This window comes from Sporothrix schenckii (genome assembly GCF_000961545.1).
Source record: "Sporothrix schenckii 1099-18 chromosome Unknown Cont42, whole genome shotgun sequence".
Taxonomy (NCBI): domain Eukaryota; kingdom Fungi; phylum Ascomycota; class Sordariomycetes; order Ophiostomatales; family Ophiostomataceae; genus Sporothrix; species Sporothrix schenckii.
Window position 1 is genome coordinate 1826055 of NW_015971143.1, and position 24840 is coordinate 1850894.

The window sequence follows — 24840 nt, forward strand, 5'->3', positions numbered from 1 at the left end:
GCAGCCCTTCCGAAAGCCTCTTTGTTGCCACCGATTTTTGTCCCTTGCTGAACATGCCGTAAGACAAATTGAAGACACACAACAAGGTCGCCTTCTCTCTTTTTGCCCGCGTGGCTCGCCGAAGCCTCGTGCTCCCTCTCGTTAGCCTTGCCGCTTCGCAAAGCCAATCATTTCGCCACGCGCGTCGTCCTGCGACGCCCAGTAGTCGAACTAGGAGCGCCGGCGGCAGCACATGGGCTCATGTGTACGATATTGATGGAGGAGAGCTCGTTCGGCACCAAATGGATCGGCTCTCTTTCGACAGTTTTTTCAACTTGTTTTGCTTGCCTCCTCTCACAAGTTTCCGGCCAGGCCACTCGACCAATGTGGGTGGACTAGTCCCGTTTCATTGTCGCTCGAACCGTGGGAGGGGAACAGTGAGGCAGGGGATCTGACGTGGTCGTGTGTTTGACAGATATCGCATTTTGAATAAGTTGAGAGATGACATGGCTGGTGGGCGTTGAGTCGTTACCACCGCGTGGCGCCTATTTAGTCAGCTAACAACAACCCCGACTTTGTCATCTCGCGTTAAGCCCAAATAAAAGACGAGTGTAAACAATTGCAATAGGGGTGCGCATCGAGCAACATCCTTGTATTCCTGTGTGTTGATTGGCCTGCTTGTCAGCCTGTTCTGTGCTCTTTGACATCCCCCCATTTCTTCAGCAGCCCATTTGCATGTTTTGGTCATGTATGTCAAGCAGCAACCAAATTGTTACAGTCAGGTCACTCTTTGCTTATTTTTGCTCGGTCAATTTCCGTCGTCATTGATTTTTGTCGTTTCCTCAGGATTGCATGTTGTGATTTCATAACTAAGAATAAAAAGGACCAAATTAAATGTTCCATTATACTTAACGTCTGGTTATTTGTTTTTCTAAATGCCAGAAATACAGGTCATAACAGACATTCACGAGACGATTACACGGCCGATATTCCATGGACGAACAATTGTTAATACATTATCGCCATCACTGTCTGCAGAGAAGTATGGCAGTATTATTATGAACGTCAACCATATCCTCAATGCCATACAATCATATGACCGAGTAATGTCGAATATGACTAGAGCAGCTCCTCCCTACAGCTATCTATCATCTTCTTGCTCTTCGCACGTCTCGCTGAGGGCGCTGAAAGCAAACTCAGGATGCGACGACAACTTTACCAGTGGATGAGACAATGGCATCGAGAATGCGGCTCGCACCTCATCAGCAGGGGCCAGAATCGCTTAACTAAACCCGCAATAGGTCCAGGAAAGGAACCATGTTGACGTTAAGTGTAAGTCAAAGGCCGAGTATTATTGAATCACAGCGTGGTTTACGATCTCTTCTCAACAGTCGAAGTGGTCAAAAGGATCGGAGGCAGAGGTAGCTGTTTCTTTTTGGATCGGAATAGCAAGAGTAATACGAGAGCATCCGGGAGCCCTGGGATGGTCTTGTCCATATGTTTACTCAGCTAACATGTCTTGGTCCGACTACGATGTCCTTCTTAGGTCAAAGTAGTCCGGCCGTAGGAGATTTTTATATAAGTATAAACGATGGCCCCGGCCAAGGTGACAGCTTATGGCTCACGAAAGCCCAAAATAAATGATGATTTGCCTCCTTTATTCATACCGCCACACGCTCGTGCAGCGTATAAATCTACCTGAGAGGCTTTGCCGTGGACGAGACGTGCCACTGATCCGAAAGAGAGAGGATGATGTACATGGAAAGTATCGCAGAGCCATCTATTGCTGGCCCAGCACCACGCCCCAAACAGAAGCGGGTGGTCAGCCCCAAATAACATATAACGCTTACTACTACCCGAAGACATGTGAGTAGCCAACGTAGGTCAACACGGCAGTTAAATCTGATTTATGGCGAACATATATAATTGTACAATATTGATGTCACTTTATCAAGAAAAGGCTAACCTCCGTGGAGGCTGAGAATGGATACTGACAGGCAATTTGACATTCTTATTTTCTTAAATTTATTCACAGCATTATGAAGGCGAATACAACAAAGAGCTGTGGCAAAATAGGTTCAATTACTGGATTGCTTTATCAGTACATCTTTGCCTCTCAATCCTTCGCGGCGGCCGACTTATTGGCAAAGTTAGTTTAGCACACTGATATAAGTAAGGAATACAAATCTGTGAACTGAAAATCACAACAGGACGACGCCCCAAAGGCCTTCGAGGACCAAGATAAATCACACCAGAAGTTAAAGCTACCCCGTGATGCAAGTGGGCGTCGCAGATACGTTTGTTATTTACATTGCTGGCGCGGTATTGTGTTGTTTGTCCACAGAAGCAAAAGAATCGTCCTATCAACTTGACTTTCCGCAAAATCCTCTCGCGAAGCCGAGTTGCCTCTATCTTGCAATTAACTGCCTCAGCCGTGCCTATTTTATGTCAGCCGCCGTGGCGTGCATGAGCTTTACGTCACCCGCCTGTTTCCTAGTCTCGTCTGCAGAGGCAGAACGCCCGAGTCTGATACACGGAAGTAACACAATAAATAACCCAAAGTGCTGTTTCAAATGATGCATCTGAATTCTATAAAAATATACGTTTGTCATAGCCTAATCTCGACTTAGTTCTTGTGATGCTTCTTCTGTTTCTTCTTTAATTTGTGACCGTGATCTCTATTTTAAGCGCATTCTTCCACCGCGGAATAGTTCTCGAAAACAGAAAAGATCAACATTGATGTTAAAGAGACGGGATTTTCGGGCGATGAGGTGGCAAGGGGCATATGTAGGCGCGTTGGAAGGTGACGGGCGGGTGAAAACATACGGGACAGCCGACGGCGGTTGTGGTAGTTTTATTCTTTGGGACATGGTGCGTGCTAGGATAACCATCCGTTTTACAGTACCACAACTAAAAAACACACCGTGATGTGAGATACAAAGCCAAGCAGTGCAGAGCTCTATGCTTCAAAACATCAAAAGGGGTTGGCATTACCGTAATCCGGGCGTTGCTTCTACGGACTGTGAATGGGGCCGTGGGGGAACGTCGTGGGCCGGGATCAGGGGCCTTTATCTGGAACATTGTATACGGGACGTTGGACAAGAGCATCAGGATAGTTCGTTCCACCATATGGGGCTATTACATTACAAGAACGTCGTGGCCTGCATTGACTACACGGGAATGATTAATTCTCTCGAAATACCATCGGCGAGTGGATCGTAGCTCCAGCAAGGCAAAGAGGCTGTTGTACTCAACGTTGTCTGATATCAGGACACGTAAATTATGACCAGCTATGCGGATTTAACGGTTGTTTATTCATGGAAGATTATACGGATGAGATGAACTGACACGAAGACCATGATCAAAAATATTCGACAGGGTTAATGTCGCCACGGGGATAATAACTGTCGTGGGCTCAGTTGCTATGATTAGAAGTGTTGTTGGCACACCCCTGCGGGAACAGAGCGGCGGTGGGTACAATATACACTCCCAGAGAACGCCCTCAACAGTCCGTGATAGACTCTGCATATTCATGGTGCCATCTGCACTCCGTAATAATGAGATTTCTTGGAATATCATATAGCTTTTCCATGGATATAATACCAGTGAATTCAATGCAACACGGGTGACGGGAGAGGGTTGGGGGGATGGATCATGGAATTGCTCAAAATACGGGAAAAAGCTTCCAATGGAAAGATGTGGGCGGTTTGGCAGGTGTTGCAAAAATCATTGTACAAGACGAAAGTACGACAACTGAAGACTGAAGTCCATCGAGAAAGGACATGAAGCCAGTGGATAGCCGGATCGATATCTCAAACGACCAGAAGAAGGAAACGAAAGCAGAGAGGGACGGGTTGCCCGTGTATGTTCAAGCCTACGATCGGTCGTCTGTCATTTGAATGGTCCCGTTGAAACCGAAGCAAGATGCAGGAGACTCGGGCAGACGAAGCGGTCGCAGCACAAGGCTCGGGCACTCGTTGCGGATTTGATATTTTTTTTTTGGCGATGCCATAAGGGCAGCGAGCCCGAGACTATGCTCGTATTGTATGTGGGGTCATGAATACTAAGACGAGAAGGCCGAAGAAAAACAAGGCCTCGGAATGTTACTGTAACAGTAGTACGCTGCGATGAACCTGTCAGGGGACACCAGTTGCAAAATCTTAAAGGAAAATTGAAGATGGAGTGGGGACAATAGGGTCCTGATAACAATATTTACCCTCCGACCCTTTCCAGGGATGCCAAAAATAGGAAAGAAAAGGACGACTGAGTAGCATCGAGAATAAAGAATAACGGAGACAAGATTCCCCTTGACAGGCTCGACAGGGTTCCTGTCGATGAAATTGTCATGTATTTACTTGCTAAGTCGATCCAGTCAATTCGGAACCAGATTGGTATGGAGAAAAGTGAAGATGTGCAATTTGGCAACTGCACAGCCTCCCCCTTGTTCCTCCCTATCAACGGCTATGTTGAGAGTTGCCCTGTGCATAGTATGCCACATGCTTTGCCGGGCCACTGTGGACGCACCGGAGGCATGTAACATCCATATGGATGTTTTACTAATTACAACAAATTTCTCGAGCGTCTTTTTCGACATCTGACTCCCGATACAGAGAGCCAGAACGCGAGGTTAGGTGTTGAGGAAAAGTGGAAAGCAATATGGACAGCACACCCACGGCGATACCAATATATTAGCTATAATAGCGCGCAATGGTCGCAATATGGGGTGTCAATTACGGGACAATAACAAGAGCACACCGCGTGCACACAGCCAGGACACGAGCGCGGAAAGGCTACTGAAGATGAGAAGAAGGATACATAAATAAACAATGCACGATAAATATACATGGGAATGGGATAAAGGGCCACATGCAGTACGACGCTGTTTGGAACGGCCCATGCGACACATTCAAAGAGGCGCGTTCCTGACCAATGACGTCATATGTCTCGACTGGAAGAGTGCTGTGGTACACAGTATTTGAAGCAGTTTGGGAAAGGAGCGACGGTACAATGTGAGGGGTGGTCAGGAAAGACACGGTGTGCAAGAGTGAATTGTCCTCGAAATATGGAAAGGCGTGATATTTGTTTCAGTCGGCGCTTTCGCGGTTCGTTGAGTTTTGTTCCATTTAGTCGCCACCAGATAGAACAGCATCCCGCGCAGCAGAACGAGCAATTTCAGGGTTGGGTCATACCACATTGATGCCACTTCCATCCATCTCGGGCACTGTCTCAAACCCTCTGGGAAAATTTTGTTCAGCGAGCAGGGGCTGTTCAACATTGTCGATAAAAATAAAAAAAAGTCAACTGTGGATGTGACTGATACGAAGCAGCAACATGACCATGCATGCAAGCTGTATGTATTACAAGTTTGCGAAGCGCACACTAACTGTAGTGGCCTATCTGTTTGAGTTCGGCGAGGCCCCAAAAAGTGAAGGCATAAGCCCTGAGCACTAGACAGCACCTAATGCATTCAAGAGTGCAGTCTAGTGGTTGGTGGGTGAGACAGTGCCACAGTGAGAGTGCTGCATTGAGGAATGACATCATCAGGGGAAGGCCGGTTGCACGTCGATGCATACACCGCAACAACAAATGAACTAAAATAGGAGTGGAATTGCGCCTGCTTTTCTGCATCGGATGCAGAGTAGAGTAGGCGCGGGTAATTCCATTGTCGAGGCGCCGGCAGCTTGCTTGATCAGGCACTAAGACGAGCGCCAGGTACGTACAGTATTACCCTGCTTCGAACATACCGAGCACTTCGAATACACACATTACTGTTTCGAGATCGTAGAGGATCTCAACCCTCGCTCAAAACGATATATGGGCTATACAAAATTGAAGACACAAGGAACAACGACGTCGGGGACTGCAATAGATTGCATGTTGGGTTTGAGAATCCGGCTAGAACGTTGTAAGCCTTCTGATGCTTTCTACTATAACGATAAAGACTTGCTGCATGCAGATGTGCCGATGGGCCCTGTGCTGTGGTCTGCATTTGCCCGCCGACGTGCAATGTCCGGTGGGTTGACGTGTTTTCGTTGTTGTCTCGTGCTTGACGTACGAAGGATGCTCCTTTCCCCCCCTCAGTGCGAAAAACGCACGGTATGACGTCATATCAAGAATTCCTAGCGCCGTGGTTGCCCGCCCACCCTTGTCGACTGCACGGTCAAAACAGTAGCGTGCTTTTCACTGCTTTGTTACGGGCACCCCTCCCCCAGCACGCACAACACCATCGTCTGTTCTGTGCGGTTTCATTTTACAGACTACTAAGATGTCGCGTCACTGCGTCACTTGCACCGCCACCACCTACGCAGCAACTACCGTCAGAGAGCATCGTCGCAGTTTTGATGAGCATGAGTAGCGGTGGCATTACGACTGCTAAGATAAATCACATACTGACGAGGCTCCGAGGTAGTGATATGCTCCAGCATCCTACGTCGTATGGCAGGATTTGCCTGTGACAGCTCTACAGCTGCGAGAATTACGACTTACGTGCCTCGTCGCTACAGTCCATACACTATTGACACTGGAACTATGCACGATGCCTCGTTTTACAAAGGGTCCTCGAAAACTCCAACTGCATGACCCACTCACTACACCGTAAGATACAACTTCCAATCGACCACACCCACTACAACTCACTACGCCTATAGTCTGGGGAACCGGCCCTCTCCTCAAAATCGTTTATCTCGTTTCTCAATACGACTTGCACAGCGAAACAACAGGCCAGCAAGCCTGGCCTGCTGGCCAACAGATCTGTTGTCGTTACGTCGTATTCTTGACGGGAACCATCGCCGGCGCCAGAAATGTCTCGCACAGTTTCTTCCCCACCTGTGCGCGACAGAGTCGCCGAGAGGGGAAAATGACGTCGGTGATGGACCCTTCGTTTACTTTTACTTTCGTTTCATTTCACCGTTCTGCGCTTCTTATTCGCTACCATTCCGGCACATTTTGACAAAAGTCTTGGCCAATGGAGCCTCTCCGTTTGGCTTCTCGTGTGTACATGTACGTCGTCGGTCGAATTGGACAGTATATGTATACTCAGTAGCTGAAAAATTATGGGACGATAAGGGGTATTTTGCTTCTCCTGTAGGAGGTTTAACCCTCTACTTAGAGAACCAGTATGCGAAACTGTTACCACATTGCGATGCATACGCAATCGCCTGCACACGACCAATATTACGAAGCATATATTAACTCTATTTTTTTTTCGGTTTATGTCCCTCTCGGTTGGGGACTACGTCCCGCCAAATGGCCTGTTAAGGTATCCTTGTTTCTTTTCGTCCCTTTTGTCAACATAGTCTTCTTCCCACCGTCCCTTCCTATCTCCAGTGGTCGTCTCGGTACTAAGGCTTTCCATAGCCTAATAATAGGTCGTAGGTGTCTTTTTGTAGGCGTCATTTGGCGCCTTTTTGGTGCCTGTCCACTGTCCTATTGTCGCCACCCACCCGGTGCGCCTTCTCAATTTTACTAGCGCGGCTCTGGCGCCGCTCTACGTTTCTGTTCCTTCATTCTGTCCCCCTTCGTCTCCTGTCATCTGTAGTACCCCTGTCAAAAGCGGGGCGCCAGATAATGCAATGACGTCATGCAGCAAAAAACGCGTTCAAAAATCTATCTTTTTCTTCCGCCCCACAAACAATGTGGAGCAAGGTAAAAGACAGAGAAACAAAAAGAAAGAAAAGGGCAAAATAGAAAGTCGAAAAAAGACAGAGTCGCATCCTTTACCCTTTTCGACAACAAGCCAGCCTCCACTTTCTTTAAGCACCCGGCCGAAAATGTTGCGAAACAACAGCCAACACCGGACGACGAGAATTAAGAGGCAGAGGAGGGCGGTGGTTATGAGAGCTGAAATAGACAGCCGAAAAGAAAAGACGTGCGAAGAATGGGACAATATGTTATGGACAGTGGTGTGGTTTCTGGATAGCGTACATCAGATACTGTCTACCATTCTCGGCGCCGCTTTGTCTATCTGGTCACATACAGCGCATCCAATGCCCCTTGCGAGCAAAAACAACACTGTTTACGAATGCCGAAATACAGGCACAAGACGGCCTTGCCGAAGCAAACTAGAACGATAGACGTTGTGCCCATATTATTTCATATCGTTTTATATGGTCGGGCCTAATCGTCATTTTCCGACTTGACAGCGTCAAGGGCCTCCGTGTTAACATTCCGTCATTCTTAGATAATGTCCAATAAGTTTTGTTTTTGTTTACACTAAAACGTGGCCGGCTGCCACTTTATACTGGATCCGGTAGTAGACCTATTATATGTAAGAGCCAGATGGGACTCGTTGTCTGTACTAACTAAGTGTCGCCAAAAGAGCTTTTTTGAGGTTTAAAACGAAGGCAACAAACAAGTTACCCCGGAAAACCAAACCAAATCCTTTTTACAATTTAAGCGGTTTTGTGGTTTGGCTAAAGTTCGTCGGTTTTGTACCTAAAGGCGGCCCTAATACGGCCCTTATCGCGTCGCTGTGAAAAGTAAAGAACGAAGACAAGGTAATATCGAGGTACCTCCTAAACAGTACAACCTTCACCCTGGATCTTGTACTACCACATATACTTTTGTACCGTATGTCAGGGGCTCTATTTGTCGAATCTGGTGCGTCGTTCGCTCATCGTAATATATTACCAGGCTCCCTGGACCTGTGGGTTGTGGAGGGATACGATATACCGCCTTCGACTTCCTTTATATTTGCCCATCACTATATATATCGTATGGCAGAGTATGACACGCCGCGGTCCAAGAGAACTGTGTTTTTTTGCTTTACCCTGATTGGAGGCAAGCGATGAACTGCTGCCACCTTAAATACCAATCGAGCTCGCAAAACTCTCGTTAAATGCATAACTGAGCTCGCTGAAAAGTAATTTCTATAAGTCGAAAAAGATAACTGGCGGCCTCCCGACACCACAATGCCAGATCCCTGTATGCTTTGCTTTTCCTACCCTCGCTACCCACAGGGATTACGACGGGATGTTCTATCCCGACAATCACTTTCTGTTGTTAGGGTCTTTGTCACCATCACCCTTTTCCGTCTGCATACCAGAAAGTCGAACGACGTGCATCAGAGTGAACACATAAACAGATCAGTGCGCGTGATAGGGCATGAGGGATTGGCATCTGGCTGGCGGGGCATGTTTCTTAAACTCGAACTTCATATCTCGGACATTCACCACACCCCCACAGAAGACGATAGGGACATACGTCAGAAAGTCTTGGCATATCGTCCCGGTGTCTGTATACAAAATCAAGGGTCCCTCCTTTAACGATCGTCTACCTTTTTTTGTGCAGTGCGTCTCGATTCTGTCGGGGCGCTCTGCTGCACTCAAAGTGACTTGTCGGATTCTACGTTGGGGCGATAGAAGAGGTACCACATACACGAGTATACGTGCTTTTCAGTGAGACGTACATGTAAATCTACATGTACAATAACCGGTGGGGAAGCTGCTTTAGTGACGCTTTCCTTGACACTACGCTAAAAGAAGTACAGATCAACGCAGAATCAGTTATGGGTGGCAACAAGACCCTGTGCGTTTGACAGAGGTTTATTCGCGCCGAGCTGCATGTCACATATGCCTTGCTAATGTAAACGCAGCTCTTGCAAAACAGTGTCTCGTGTTATCTGAACATAGACAGAGACGATGCACGCCGACTATGTCAGCGGACGGAACAGGGGAGAACCAGATGAAGCCTAAATTAGAATCAACAACCGGTTGCGCCTTCCGTGACAGACGTCAACTGCTAGCAATCCGTTGAGCAGACACTTGGGGAATAGAGAACTCGGTCGCGCCTGCCGGTTTCAAACAATCTCATGGCGAAGACGACAATGACGACATAACGACAGCACCTTCCTTTTCCTTTCTGCCGCCAGCGAACCACACAGCGGCACTGCTCAGCCCAAACACTCCCTCACTGCGCTAGGACTCTCTTTAGTGTGCGGTGCTGTGGGTACCCCCGGAACGCCATTCCCCCAACAGCACATGCATACCCATCCTCCACCATGGGCTACCACCTAGTGGCACAGCGGTCGCCATTGTTACACTCACGCCCCCAGTGGCCCACTGGTTTTTCTTTTTCTTTTTTTTTTGTCTCTCCCCCCCTCTCTCCCGGTCCGTCGTCATAATTTTTCGACCGCCCGTTCCCTATTCTCCTCTTATGTTTTAGAATGGGGAATAAGAGAAGGGAAAGGATATTCGAAATAAATAAAGTAACGAGCGCAGTTTTGAGATGCACAGCAAATCCCAAGATGAAGATGAATTTGGAGCATTTTTGGTGAAAGAACCAACCGTCTGGCAAAATAAAGAACAGCGGCAGAAGTTTCGAGATGTGCCTTCCCTCAGCACATTCTTTTCCTGATATCATTTCCTCTTTAGCTCTTTCCTCTTAACCATTTTCACATTCGCACTTTCTCTTTCTCCCTTACTCCAAGTGTGTTTTTGCCCCTTTTAGATCTTCTTCATTCTCTCCATTTCGGTTCTTGTATACGGGCCTGGCGCACTCTCTTACCCTCTCCTCAAGTACACCGCGCCGAATCTCAAAAAAATATACCCGATCGTCTGCTCGCGACGGCCCCAACCACCCAACCTTTAACCTGTATGTACACAAAATGCTGACCTCCCTGTTTCTGCTCTTCCCTTGGAGCCTACTGCGCTTCGATCCCAGGACGTGTCATCTACAAAGTCTTCACACTTCTCTCAAATCGGCTTGTCCTTGTGCCTAGCATCTTCCCCTTCTCACTACTTCTCGCTTTTTCTCTGCTCACACCCTAATATATGCCATTTTAATTATTGGATCTGTTTTGCCGTCCCCGCCATATTTGTTTTTTCTTCTTCACTGTTCCATTCTGCTTCTCATTGCACATGTCTCCTGGAGACCCACTGTGCGATGCCTCTCTATCATTAGCAGTGTGGAGAATATCTTGCGGCTACTAGTAATAATACCTCGTCCCTCCTCCTACATTCTCCAGTTTTCTTCTTCCACAATTCCGTCATTCCCTTTCCCTTTCCCATTTCTCCTATACATATTGATGACATTCTCCTCCCTTCTCTTTTCTATATTTTCACCATCCCCAATGCCTAGGTCTGCCTCTCGCTCAAATTTGACCATTGCCTTCCCATTCGTTTTCCTGGCCGATACACTCGCTTGGAACCACTACAAGACAGGCGGGCGAAGAGCACGCGCGCAATACGCACTCGCCATCACGACCGTTCCTTCTCATATTAACAAGTTATTGGGATAGACAAATTCGCTTTACCGTTGGCCCTCGACGATATCCGACTCTTCACGGAGGTCAGCGGTTTTTTTTTTTCAACAGCATCGAATAGCGCGCGCCTCACGTCCTATTTGAATATCCTAGCCCTGCTTCGCTGGCAGGGCAAACTCTAGGTCCAAGGACTTTGATTATCATCATGTTCCGTCAACGGTTCGTTCAATGTGACTAAGATAGTCAAGATGGGTTTGTGTCAGACGAGTGCTTGCGCGTGTTTCGTACTGACTTTGACAACAGCACTAGCTCGCAGAAGCCTGGGGACGACCTGCTCGCCAACTTCCGGCAGCAGTTCCCCGAGGTTGCTGTGTCTCCCACAACTGGCAATACGCAGTTGCCAAATACAACCACTGTTGCTGCGGCAGACAACAGCGTCCTGCCACCAGCAGTGACCTCACAAGAAAGGTAAAGCCTGTCGACAAAGACCCGTCTCCGCGACTGTTACAAGGCGTCGTTTCTGACTGACAATCGGTTCAGAACACAAAGCATTAGCCACGCCGTGTTCCCCGACCAAGACCCGACACCACGTGCCTCAACCAACGAGCCATGGCGCTTTACTCCGTCGCTCCTCGACCCTGGAGCCTTCTCTTTCTCGACCTTCTCTAACACCAACCCTGGTTACTACGCACAAACACCTGGTGGTAACAGCACGCTTTATCACCCACAAGCAGGCGATCTCCACACACCGACTTTGGGCTTGAACATGGGCCTGAACACGCCTCTCTCTATGGCAACGGCCGACGGCGCTCTCCATCCTGGTGCGACCACCACGACAATGATGGACGTTGGCGCGACTGCCTTTCACAATGGCCTACATCCTCAGGCATTCCACGCCTATCATCCCTTTGGACAGCCGGCACCGCAGCAGGCGTCGTTTGCGCCGTCCTCTTTCGTTCACCCTGACGCGACAGGCCTTGGCCTCGACCCTAACACTGCGGCGATGAACACTACCCACCCCGGCGCTGTGGCCGTTGCTGTAGCGCCCGGTTACGCAGCACACCCTGGACTTGTCGCATTCCCTCCTGGACACCACCCGCATGCTTTTGGTAGCTCCAACGTTGTCGCCAACATGGCTATGCTTGCCAGCCTACCCCCGACGGCCGAGAAGTTCCGTTTTCACTCGACCCTGAATGCGCCCACTGCCATGATTAAGCACGCCGATGAGATTCCGGTCAGTTATCTCAACAAGGGCCAGGCTTACTCGATTTCCATCATCGATACGGAGCCTGAGCTCCCCATCGTTCCCGGCACCCGCTTCCGTACTTATGTTCGCATCTCCTTTGAGGACGAGCAACAGCGCCAAAAACCTGGCGTCTGCTGGAGCCTCTGGAAGGAGGGCCGTGGCACCAACGAAGCCCACCAGCGCGGCGGCAAGCTGCAGGCCGTCGAGTATGTCGAGGCGGGTCAGCCTCCAGAGGGTGACGAGAAGCGCACGCGCGTGGAGCTGGAGTCGGCTTCATTCGACGGCTTCTCTGTTATCTGGACGCCTGGCATCCACGGCGCAGTGGAGTGCAACATTGCAGTGCGCTTCAACTTCCTGTCAACCGACTTCAGCCACTCCAAGGGTGTGAAGGGCATTCCTGTCCGCCTTTGTACGAAGACGACACGCTACCCAGCGCCTCATCAAAACCAGCAGTCTGTGAGCCCGAAGGACTCATCGTCGGCAACACCTGAGATCTGCTTTTGTAAAGTAAAGCTATTCCGCGACCACGGAGCTGAGCGGAAGCTATCGAATGATGTCGCCCACGTCAAAAAGACCATCGACAAGCTGAAGCAGCAGATTGCCCAGGCTGAGAGCGGTATGAAGGACTTCAGCAAGCGGAAGCGCTCAGGCGGTGCAGCTGTGACATCGAAGCCTGCACCCGACCTGCAGCGTGTCGGCAAGGTCCCGAAGCACAAGCGGACCTGGTCCATGTCGTCGACTAGCTCCAACGGAAACGGCAATGCCAGCGGTGCCGAAGATGGCAGCGGCGGTAACTCGAGCAGCGGCACGCCTAACCGGGCTGGTGCAGCCAACGGTGTGCGCCCGGCCGTGGAAGAGGACTTGCACTGCAAGCTTCAGACTCTGCAGGACATGTTCACAAGCACACGGCCTGTCAGCATACTCTACCTCCGCGGTGATGAGCTAGATGACCCTGATTTGCATCCCGTCTCCCTCCCGGGCGAGAACGGCGGCCTGGCGAAGGTCGAGTCTCGGGACAATCTGATGGCATGGCGTGACCAAAGCGGTCACAGCTCTGTCACCGGCTCATCCATGGTGTCACCATCCCCCAGCTCTCTTTCGCTGCACTCACAAGTGTCGTTTGGCGGTGGCAATGGCATGAACGGAAATGGTGGCTGGTCGGATTACCACGGCGATGGTGCCGATGCGCAGGGCTCTTCATCCCGTCAAAGCTCAAACCAGCCGACCCGTGTCAATAAGACCGATGACTCTGGAAACCTGAGTGGTTGGATTGAGGCCTTGGACGTGGACTCGTCGTACCGGCCCGTGCACAGCGATCGGCCCAAACCGGTTGCCTGCTTCTACGTTCTTCGTCGCATCAACCAGAACCAGGCCACCATCGACGGCACCCAGAACAAGGAGTACCACCGTGCCTTGTACCTGACGAAGAGAACGCTTCAAGAGTTTGTCGGACGCCTTTCAGCCAAGTGGAACTTGGATCCTACCAAGGTTACCCGCACTGTCCGGGTCCTCCCTCAAGGCATGGAGGTAGAAATGGATGATGAAGCGGTGGCTGAGTTGCCTGAAGGCCAGGATATGGTCCTCGACGTGACGGAGTACCCGGCGCCGTCTTTACAAGACAACGGTGCTCACGCACAGCCTGTGAAGAAGGAGTGGGAGATGGCTGTGGATGGCGACGGACAAGGCAACGGGACTGCCGCCTTTGAGCTTCGTTTGTCATTCTGAGCGGTTCGCTCCCAAATTCGTCTATTTTTATTTTATTTTTGTCGTGCGGCAACAAAATTTGGGGCGTCGGTTTCTTTCATTTTCTGTTCTGGTCCGATTTGACTTAACCTAATTTTTCGCCATGACACTGGATCTCAATTCGCAGGGGGAGAGAGTAAGTCAAACATGAATGAATTAGGTAATTTCACTATATCATTCTATGACTTGGTTTCTTATTTTATCGGAAGGGATATTTTGGGTGTATGGAGGGACTTTTGTAACGGTTTAATGTATTGGCTTGCTTTTGTGCTTGGACAGTGTTTGTATCTCTGTCTGGTTTTTAAAAAGATCGATTTTTCAGCTTCAGCTTTAGCTTCGGCACCAAGGTTTTGCCTTTCTATTTGTTATTGTGCGGCTGGTTATTCCTTTTTTGTTTTATTCTCCTTTTCTCCTAATTCAGCTCCTTCCGTCAACAAAGTAGTATTTGCTGTCCGACGCTCTCTATGTTCTTTTCTCGCGGACTGCTCGATCGAGACCTTCCGCAAGTGTCGTCGCTACTGCGTGCTGTGACTACACCAGGATAATTTTAATATGTGTGCGGCTTTAAGTGACGCCGCTGTAGGTAATACAGCAACTTACTCCAACAAATTTATAAAACACCACCACAGTCAAAGGATCCTAAATCCAGTCTAAGAAATCTGCTGTCCGCGGCGTTGCTCCCTTCACCATGGATCCATCCCGAGGGGGAAAACGTGTACAAGAGAACTGTCGCTGGCTAGAAGTTTATGAAACACACTTCCACTAGATGGGTATGATTTAAGATTACGAGCTAGGCATGACAACTCAAGCGTGGTGTATATGGGGGTGTAGCGCGTTAATAAGTACTCTGGTTGATACATGTATTCGTAGTAGCTATGTATGTTCATTTCTGCAGATCATTGGTTATTTGTAGTTTTGAAGAAAGTCATGTACGAAGATGACATCTACCAGACGTTTCTTTCCAACTGAGAGGATACTCTCGGGATCTGCCTGTGATTTTCGAACCGTGACCTACAGCAGCAAACGTATCGGGCCTGTAAATATCAGTCTCCGTTTATGCTTTAAATATGCATGTCGTTTTCGCCCGTACCATATCTTCTTGACCATACACTTACACCTAAAAGTCGTCGAGAGCAGCGATGTGGCCAATCAAAGGACCAGTTCATACCAACTCCTTCCTAATCCATCGAAGTTCAGCTGGACGGTGCTGATTGGCTGAAGGAAACCTATCGTTAATGCCCGAAGCAGTCGCTACAGACCGCATAAGGTTCGTAAATTTGTGTGTTCTGGAGTGCTCCGGTTGTAGTGGAGACAGGCCCATAAATTGACTCGTATTGTCCAATCAACACCTGTGTGGCGGTCTGAACGAAACTGCATTGGGAAAAAAATGATATGGCCAAAATACTAGGTAAAAAAAAGCACCAAAAAAATAAAGGCGGAAAAACATCATCATCCACTTTTCGTCGCATCCTCCCTTCTCTTCTACCTTTCCTCTCCAGCCCACCCGCACAGGTCAACAGCGCAGCACCGCCTTGTCAATCAGAACCCCCTCCGCCTCCTAGGTGTGCACACGGCAATCTTTTCCTTCTCTTTTGTCCGTCCTCTTTCCCTTGCTTTTCTAGCTGTCTCGCTTCCCTTCTCCTCCCTTGCTGTCCTGGCTCGAGTTTCCATTTTCGGATTTCGGGCTTCGACACGTCGTGGGTCTCTTTGCACTGTCTCATAGCATCGGGGGCGTTTTGTCCACGTCGTCTCTGAGCCACCTGCTTCTCATTGCTTGTGGCAGTCGCCTTTCGCGTTGTCGACACATTCTGCAAGTGCCCAACGTTTTGGTAGGTTTCCGATGCAAACATTGAAAAGGAGGATGGGGCCGCGACAGGGTGTACTGGCGTTGTGAGAAGTCGCTTTTCATCAAAAATATCAAAAACGGGCGTTCTTCACAGATACCATTGCGTTGGTAACATTCGATGCCGTTTCGTCTGCCATTAGTAGCTTTCTTCGGTCGCTACCGCTATCACACGATCAGCATCCCTGCTGCGCGTCCCACATGCCTTGTTGGCAGTTGTTGTTCATATATGCATGCTAACGTATCCACGGAGCAGACACTCGGCCCCGAAAGGACGCCGAAGCACGTTGCAATCCGACCGTTATCCAACGTTATTCTCATCCCCTTCGGGACAGCTTTTTCGAATACGCGGCCTCGTTGCCCGACCCTACTTCCTCTACTACACTCCGCCTCCCACTCCGACCGGTCTTCCTGTGGCTTTCACTAGTCATGGCTAGCCCGTTGCAGTTTGCCTACCGCACCCAGAAGGCCATCGGGGTCTTTGACGCCGATCCGGTCTACGAATCTCTCCCCGGATTCACCCTGCCTGAGGGAAACCTCCGGTGCTGTGTCTACTCGCCCTGCGGCCGCTACTTTTCCTGGGCTTCGAGCGAGACCGTTGCCGTGTGCGACGCCGCTGTTGGCCACGTCGTCGCTACCCTTCAGGTTGCCAACGTATTTGAGCTGAGCTTCTCCCCGTCCGGCACGTATCTGAGCACATGGGAGCGTCCGGCTAAGGACGAGAACGGCGATGCCACCAAGAACCTGAAGATCTGGCGTGTTGTAGACGAGGCTGCAGCTGCTGGCACCGAGCGTCAGCCGCTGGGCTGCTTCGTGCAGAAGTCGCAGACTGGTTGGAACCTGCAGTACACCGCCGACGAGCAGTTCTGTGCCCGTCTCGTGACCAACGAGGTCCACTTCTACAAGAGCGACGACCTCGCCAACGTCCACGACAAGCTGCGCGTGGAGGGCGTGTCGGCATTCTCTTTGGCCCCTGGCAAGACCAACTCGGTGGCTGTGTTTGTCCCTGAGCGCAAGGTACGTTTTTGCCCGTTTCGTATTGTCACGTGCCACAACAGCAAAGTTTCTTAGCTTCTGACATTCATCTTTCTTGCCCCATCAGGGCCAACCGGCTGCCGTTCGTGTCTTCATCGTACCGCAATTCACCGCTCCCGTGTCGCAGAAGACTTTCTTCAAAGGCGACAAGGTGCAGCTGAAGTGGAACGCGCAGGGCTCGAGCCTGATCGTGCTCGCCCAGACCGATGTCGACAAGTCCAACAAGAGCTACTACGGCGAGACGACCCTGTACCTTCTGAGCGCCAGCGGTGGATTTGACGCCCGTATCACCCTGGACAAGGAGGGCCCGATCCACGACGTGTCGTGGTCGCCCAACTCGAAAGAGTTTGGTGTGATCTACGGCTTCATGCCTGCCCGGACAACCATTTTCAACCAGCGCGCCGATGCGAAGCATACATTTGCACTCGGTCCGCGCAACACCATCACCTTCTCGCCGAACGGACGCTTTGTCCTCGTGGCTGGTTTTGGCAATCTGGCAGGCCAGATCGACGTGTACGACCTGACAAAGGACTACCGCAAAATTTGCACCATCGAGAGCGGCAACCCCAGCGTGTGCGAGTGGAGCCCTGACTCACGCTACATTATGACAGCGACGACGTCGCCGCGCCTGCGTGTCGACAACGGTGTAAGGCTGTGGCATGTCGGCGGTGGCCTCATGTACAACGTTGACATGGTGGAGCTTTACAATGTCATCTGGCGTCCGCTGGAGAAGGGCAGTGCCACAGCTGCTGCAGCTGGTGTCGTCGACCCGCTGACTTCGGTCCCCACGCCACACCCATCGGCACTGACCTACCTCGGCACGCAGAAGACTCCGTCCAAGCCCGCTGGTGCATACCGCCCCCCTGGTGCGCGCGGCGCTTCCACGCCCCTGCACTTCAAGCGCGAAGACGAGGGTGGAGCTGCTCACGTTGCTAGTAACGGTAGCAGCGGTACGAGCCTTAGTGCGCTCACTGCTAATGGCTTTGGTCGGGCTCGCCGTCAGGTGCCTGGTGCTGAGCTCGTCGAACTGTCACCGGCAGCGCCTGTATTTGTTCCGGGAGCGGAGCCTGCCGACACCGCTGACAATTTGTCGAAGGCCGCCCTAAAGAACAAGAAGAAGCGTGGAAACCGCAAGGCAAATAAAGATGCCGACGGTAACAACGCCGGCGGTGACAACAGCGCCGGCGGTCTGGCCCCACCGACGGCGGATTACGGAAACGGTTCTGCCACGGACGTCGGCCGCAGTCCGGAGCGTCGCAGCCAATTCCAGAACAATGGACAGCACCAGCACTCGCGCAGCCAGTCGCGTAACAACGCGGCCAGCGGCCAGCGCAACCGCAGCAACACGCAGCGCAACCGCGACGGTGGTTACCAGCAGCAGCAAAACGGCGGAGCGCCAGTAAACGACGCGTCCGCGCTTGCCCCTGCCGCACCGGCGTCTCTCGCAGCGAACGACCCGCTCTCGCCTGGCAATAATAGCCCGATTGCGAAGAAGATTCGTAGTCTGCAGAAGAAGATTCGGGCAATTGAGGACCTGGAGATGCGCCATGCCGGTGGCGAGAAGCTGGAGGATACCCAAATCAAGAAGATTGGAACAAAGTCGGCCGTGCTGCGGGAGCTCGACGACCTAGAGAAGCAGGGCTAAACAGCTGCTTTTCTACGTGCCGAGGGTTACGTGGAGCGGGGGAGTTCCTACGTATGCTTGACGCAAACTGAACGTGCGCTGTTAAGAAAACTTGATGCGGTGCCCGCAAACAAGTTACGCGGAACTAGTCCAATTTGTGTCATTTTTTAACGGGAGGATTTCCAATGGACAGTCCAAACGATGATTTACGGCATCTCTCGACGGCTTGGTCTAGCTTGAAAAGAAAAGAAAAATACGAAGCTCGCCATGAAGCGATGGTGACGAAGGGATTTGGGACAAGCTAGAACAGGCATCTGATTTAAATAGAAAACCAATAGAGAAAAATATATTATTTTGTGTTAGGATTTGTTGACCATCGTGATACGAATAATTGTTGAAACAATACGCTGAGCTGCATCAGGTGAATGTATCAAGTACGGGGTTAATTTCTTTCGACCGTTCTCCGTACAATCCGATGAGCAAGAAGTACGATCGTGCCAGCTGCACGAGTATGTCGAATTAAGCTTTGAAGCTAGGCTATAAATAGTAAATGCAAGACCTTCGCATAGTGACCACCACCAGCGCCATACACTCATTTACAGCGCTTTCCTGCCCTCTATTTGACGTGCTTTACAGACGAGACATGCTAGTTCATTTTGTTATCGCACGTGACGATAGTGGATGGTGAAAGCGGGGAGAGGAAATAGGTGCTAGAACGACAGGCGCCAGGTCCACTCCAGAATATAGGGACCCGCCCGTGCTTTACCGCCTTTCTACTGGGCAAGTCGTGAGGCAGAACGAAAATAAGGCCCGGCAGAAAAAAATTAGTGGGAGGAAAATTGGAAGACCGTTCAACCTCCTCTCTGGTCTCCCGAAAAGCCGCCTTGCTCACGAACACCTCACGTACACGCCTCGAGAACGAACGACAAGCATTTCCCTTTCCAATCGCTATTTTCGTTCCTTTAATTCACGGCCAGAGAACAGATCATACGCACCTGGGAGCATTAGTATATAGACAACGATGGCGGGCTCTTCGTTGCAGGTATGTTCTCTTTTACACTTGCGTGTATTTGACGAGGCAGAAGCAGGGAACATCCTACTAACCTCGACCTCTTTCTTCACAGGACCGCCTGCGTGGGCATGCACAGGCCTTTGATGGCCTTCTTTCACTGATTCCGGCCAAATTATACTACGGCAATGGAGACGAGCCAAGTGTGAGTTTCAACCTATGATGAACGTCAAGCTACGGCCACAAGTGGAAGGTCGAAAGGCGAAAAGGTAAAAGAGCAAATCTGTCTGACAAAACCAACTGTAGGAACAATGGCGCCGAAAAAAGCAGACCAAAGAAGAAAAGAACGCTGCCCGCCGGGCCAATCTCGACCCCGAAAACGAGCTCAACAAGAGCGTCAAAGAAGTCATGGAAGAGCATGCGGCTCGCAACAAGCGGAAGCTTGCCGAGATGAGCGGTAGCACCCAGGGCAAAAAATCCAATAGCAAACAGGCCGCGGATAGTAACGACGAGCAGGACGAGGACGAGGACGAGAAAGAGGACGACAGCCAGGCTGAAAATGACGATGACGAAGACAGCATTGGTGGTGACATTGTCAAGGAGCAGCCGGGTGAGGGCTTAAAGAAGGCCAAACCAGAAGCAGCGGCTACGAAAGGCGAGAGTGCGGCCAAGAAGCAAAGAGTGGCCAACGCCGCCGAGAAAGACGACGAAGACGGCGACCTGGGTATCAGCCTCGCCGATGCTAACCTCTCTGCAAAGCAGCAGAAGAAGCTGATCAAGAAGCAAGCCAAGGCTGAGAAGCGGGTTGAGAAGCGCAAGAACAAGTCGGAAAAGAACACTGCCCAGAATGAGGACACCAAGATGACCCATAAGATCGAGGAGGCACCACAACCTTCCAAGGACACCAAGAAGGAGAAGAAAGAGGCCAAGGCCGCAGTAGCCAAAGTTGCCGAGGCCGATTCCGAAAATGAACACGAGCAAGACAATGGCAGTCTCCAGTCGGGCGCCGGCTTCGCTGCCCTTCTTGGTGACGAGGATGTCCCTTCAGCACCGTCTTCGCCGTCCCCTGCCCCTTCAGACACATTCGACACCCCTCTACCTTCCACCGAAGCCAAGGAATCTTCGAGCACGACTACCTCCATCTCGTCAGTTTCCATCCCCGCTTCTTTCTCGACTTCTCTCCTGAACCCCTCTACGGAGACCGCCTCCACCACGTCTGGCACGCCGCCAAAGACCAAACTTCAAGTCCCTGCCGACACCTCGGCACTCCGTGCCCGCCTTGCAGCACGTATCGAGGCCCTCCGCGCCGCCCGCAAAGCCGACGTTGACGAGCTTGACAGCAGTGGCAACGTCATTCGTACCCGTCAGCAGCTCATCGAGGCCCGCCGCCAGAAGCAAGCTGAGCGCAAGGCACACAAGAAGGAGCTGCGCAAGGCTACCCGCCTTGAGGAGGACCGCAAGCGCGAGGAGGCCATTGCCTCAGCACGGGACTCGCCACTTGTTCAGCTGGGCAGCAGCAGCAGCATGAACGGTGCCGCTGCCGCCAACAGCACGGGCGAGATCGAAACCAACTTTTCATTCGGCCGTGTCACCTTTGCCGACGGCTCCCAAATGTCGCGCGACCTGTCGTACGTCAAGGACGCTAGCGCCAAGAAGAAGGGCCCCGCGGCGTCCGATGTCAAGGCCCAGCTGGCACGTCTCGAGTCACAAAAGAAGCGCTTGGCCAAGATGGACGATGTCCAGCGCCGTGAAGTCGAGGAGAAGGAGCGGTGGCTGGCGGCGCGGAAACGTGCTGAGGGCGTCGGGCGAGGCGATGGTGGCGGTCTGACTGCGGCCGCTGCTGCATCGGGCGCAATTTCTACCGAGGGTGCGCGCCATTCCACGGAGCAGCTGCTGAAGAAGGCGATCAAGCGCAAAGAAAAGGCCAAGAAGAAGAGCGAGCGTGAGTGGGGCGAGCGCAAAGACGGCGTGCAAAAGTCGATCCAGGACCGCCAGAAGAAGCGAGAGGACAACCTGCGCAAGCGGAAAGAAGACAAGATGCTGCACCGCGCGGGTCTGTCGAAACGAGCCAAGCAGGGTAGTGGAAAGAGCAAGGGCGGCCGGCCGGGCTTCGAGGGCTCGTCGTTTGGCGGCCGGAGAAAGTAGACACGACGCCCACATCTGTCTTTGTCCTGATTTGCTTTTCTCGCTGTTGTTTCCATCTTTCTTTATTTGTAGTGGTTTTGTATTGTCAGGAGGGCATACCTTTACAGGCGGCGTTCTGGCGTGGTTTAACCATCATTGTTCATCTTGTTTCCTCATTGTCATAGTATTATTTGTCTACATGAGAAGAGCGTCTAAAATATGAAAAGTTCCTTGTTTTTATTTCCTTAACCTGATTCTCATTTACTTGACCGTACGTGTGACGTATGGTCGTGCTCAGTCGTATATCCGCTTCGCTCATTCAACTGTGTAAAGGACCTCGTCGAATAGTTGAATGTGAAAATGGTTGTGAATATGATATAGAAATTAATAACGCCCAGTCCATTTGTAATAAAACGAGAGGTTTGTGTTCTTTTTTCCTTTCCAAAGAAAAAGCAAAACAAAAAGAAACAACAAACAAAAATAAACGCACGAAAAACATAAATAAAATATATGAGAAAAGAAACACCAGCGCGAGAAGGAGAGAGCTGCATCAAGAGATATAAAACGAAACCTCATAAACAGAGCCTCTGACCAGTCTCCCGACAAAAAAAAAAAAGTCTGCGGCACTCAGCTGCTCTAAAACCGCCACCCTCCATCATCCACAGGAGTCATGATACCATTATGATAGCAACAAAATCGATGATTGGATACATTCAATTTGAATGAATTTTGAAGCAAAGCCTTGTAACGAGATTCGTCGGGATAGTGGTTTTGTAGTCGTTGGAGTAGTTTTCTTCTTGTTGTTTTGAGATCAAGCAGTGTGAACAGATCTCCGGAATTTCGGAATTCAACCGCTACAGAATCGAGTCGAGTCTAGTAAAAACATTCAGGCATGCGGCAACGACCTCCAGCTGGAGCTCACGGTCTTTGGCCTTGGCGATTTCCTATAACAGAGTTAGTCGACAAAACGTCATCAGAGAGGAGGAACATGTAAGTCGTTGTCAACCAGAAATAATCGTAATAAAAAGAACCCACCTCTGCAATAACCTGTGGTAGGTTGGCACCGATGCCGTGAACCGTCGCCTTGCGTGTGAACGGCCATACGCTGTACTCGTTAAGCAGCTCGTCGGTCTGAGCAAAGGCACGCTCGCGCGCCTCGTGGCCAAGTGTGCTTAGGGCATTCTCCAAGACGTTCGCGGCGTAGGCCGCACACACCATGGCGATGGTGCGCAGGTTGCGGAACTCGAGGTTCTCGGGCAGGAACTGCGAGGCCGGCAGAACAATGGTGCGCTGGGTGAGGACGTTGCGGACACGGCGGCGGATCTCCTCTTTGGCGCCGCCATCGGCGACGGGGTGGGTAGCCATGTCGAAGAGCAAGAAGTTGCGCTTCTCTGTCCGCAAAATGCCCTTGTCGACGAGACCTTTGGCCAACCGCTCGCGAACCTGCTTGAGTTGGTAGCCTATCTTCATCAAGTTCCAGGTCTCGCCGCTCATCAGATCGATCCACGCGCTGACGCTCATCTTCTCGCTAGCCTTCATCATCTTAAGAGCCTCGTCCAGCAGGACCTCGCCGGTGAGGGTGTCGTCAATCACTTCAATGACGCGGTCGGACAGGGGAAACCGGCGGCGGCCAGGGTCCTTCTGCATGCTGATACGGCCGCGGAAGGCCAATTCGAGGACGATGCAGCCACGCAGGGCGTAGGAGATGTTGTCGTTCCAGAACGAGAGGTAGCCCTGACGCAAGCGTTAGGGAGAAAGAACAAAAGAGAAGAGAGTGTGTGTGCGTGTGAGACAGTCGGACAGGATAAGGCTCCGCCCAATACCTGTCCGTGTCAGCGTCAACCTACCTGCTTATCCTTCAGACCCAGCAGCAAAACCTCCTCCATCAGTGTGAGCTTGGGCTGCTTGCTGCGCTCGGCGCTCTCACTAAGATCGCGCGGGTCGAATGCTATTTTGTGCCCATTGTCGCCCTGTTCATAACTCGTCTCCGGCGCGCTGTCCTTGCTGGGACCGCTGTCAGGAGTCTCTGCGCCATTGCCGTTTGCACCAGAAGCACCAGAAGCGCCACCACCACCACCGCCCCTTCGTCTGGTCAGTCCCGAAGTCGTTGTGGTTGCCGACATGGTATCTGAGTGTCGGTAGTTGGTCGTTGCGATAGTAGGGGTCGAAAAGGGTGGCCAGGCCGGGATCGGAGAAGAAGCGGGATTGAAAGCGTGGATGTTCAAAGGGCAGCTAGATTTAGACGGAAGCGAAAACAGGCGGGTCGTGAAGAAAAGGGGTCGCAACCGAGCAATTGGGTCGTTGAGGGAGAAAGTGACGGTTGAAAAAATTGGAATTTTTGTAGCGCGGGCTCTTCCTCAACGTTGATATAAAGGAGGCGAAGCTGGCATTTGGATCCCAACACAAAAACACGGAGTGGTGCGAAGGAAGGAAGTTTGCTCAAGCGGATAGGGAGAAAAGAAAGCGATGCTCGTAAAAAGACGGTGCCTAGGAGGCACACGAGAGCTTTTCTGCAGAGGAGGGTCAGGGTGGAACTTTGTGTCCCTGCAGTCCCTTTGGTCTGACCCCTGCTGCTCTTTGGCTGGATATGCGCAAATGGGCAGGCTGCACGTGACTTGGTCCACACTAGTCCCAGGGAAGTTGGCGTTCTGCCGAAATATTGAACGCGTTGTCGAATTCCGGGGCTGGCTTTCTTTGTTTTGGGTGGTCCAGGTGGCCATGAGCGGATCGATAGTTTGTTTCCGGACGGTCAAGAAACAGACGAGGAAGCTGGCCGTCGAGAACGGCTGCTTGTTTGGTTGTCAATTGTCTTTATCTCGCTGTTTGATGTTTTGTTCCAATCCTCGGCGAGAGACATCTGCTGTACACAGCGGCCCTGTGGATTCGCGGGGCTCTCAACGACTGAGGAGCTTAGCGAGGTCGATGGCATGCGAGAGGGGGAAAAGGTTGGTGCTGCCCACCAAAGGTGACAGCTTCAGGTCTACCGTGGCCGACTTGGAGCATCGGCTGCCAATATATGCGGTCGCATTCCTCAAAC

General features: G+C 51.1%; 4 protein-coding genes across 4 annotated transcripts; 3 read left to right on the forward strand and 1 right to left on the reverse strand.

Moving 5' to 3' along the window:
* Positions 1–11384: 11384 nt before the first annotated feature.
* Positions 11385–14150, forward strand: SPSK_01445 (CP2 transcription factor; the record flags this gene model as incomplete). The annotated part of the gene is made up of 3 exons (XM_016728358.1): positions 11385–11398; positions 11423–11647; positions 11720–14150. The coding sequence occupies 3 exons, from the start codon at positions 11385–11387 to the stop codon at positions 14148–14150; spliced, it is 2670 nt and encodes an 889-aa protein (XP_016590102.1).
* A 2290-nt stretch (positions 14151–16440) lies between these two features.
* On the forward strand, positions 16441–18691 carry SPSK_01510 (translation initiation factor 2A; the record flags this gene model as incomplete). The annotated part of the gene is made up of 2 exons (XM_016728421.1): positions 16441–17028; positions 17114–18691. 2 exons carry the CDS (start codon positions 16441–16443, stop codon positions 18689–18691), a joined length of 2166 nt encoding a protein of 721 aa, XP_016590103.1.
* A 1000-nt stretch (positions 18692–19691) lies between these two features.
* On the forward strand, positions 19692–21824 carry SPSK_01532 (60S ribosome biogenesis protein Rrp14; the record flags this gene model as incomplete). Its single annotated transcript, XM_016728442.1, has 3 exons — positions 19692–19712; positions 19795–19884; positions 19986–21824. The coding sequence occupies 3 exons, from the start codon at positions 19692–19694 to the stop codon at positions 21822–21824; spliced, it is 1950 nt and encodes a 649-aa protein (XP_016590104.1).
* An 833-nt stretch (positions 21825–22657) lies between these two features.
* On the reverse strand, positions 22658–23926 carry SPSK_01770 (golgi family phosphoprotein 3; the record flags this gene model as incomplete). The annotated part of the gene is made up of 3 exons (XM_016728674.1): positions 22658–22747; positions 22839–23537; positions 23651–23926. 3 exons carry the CDS (start codon positions 23924–23926, stop codon positions 22658–22660), a joined length of 1065 nt encoding a protein of 354 aa, XP_016590105.1.
* Between the last annotated feature and the right edge of the window lie 914 nt (positions 23927–24840).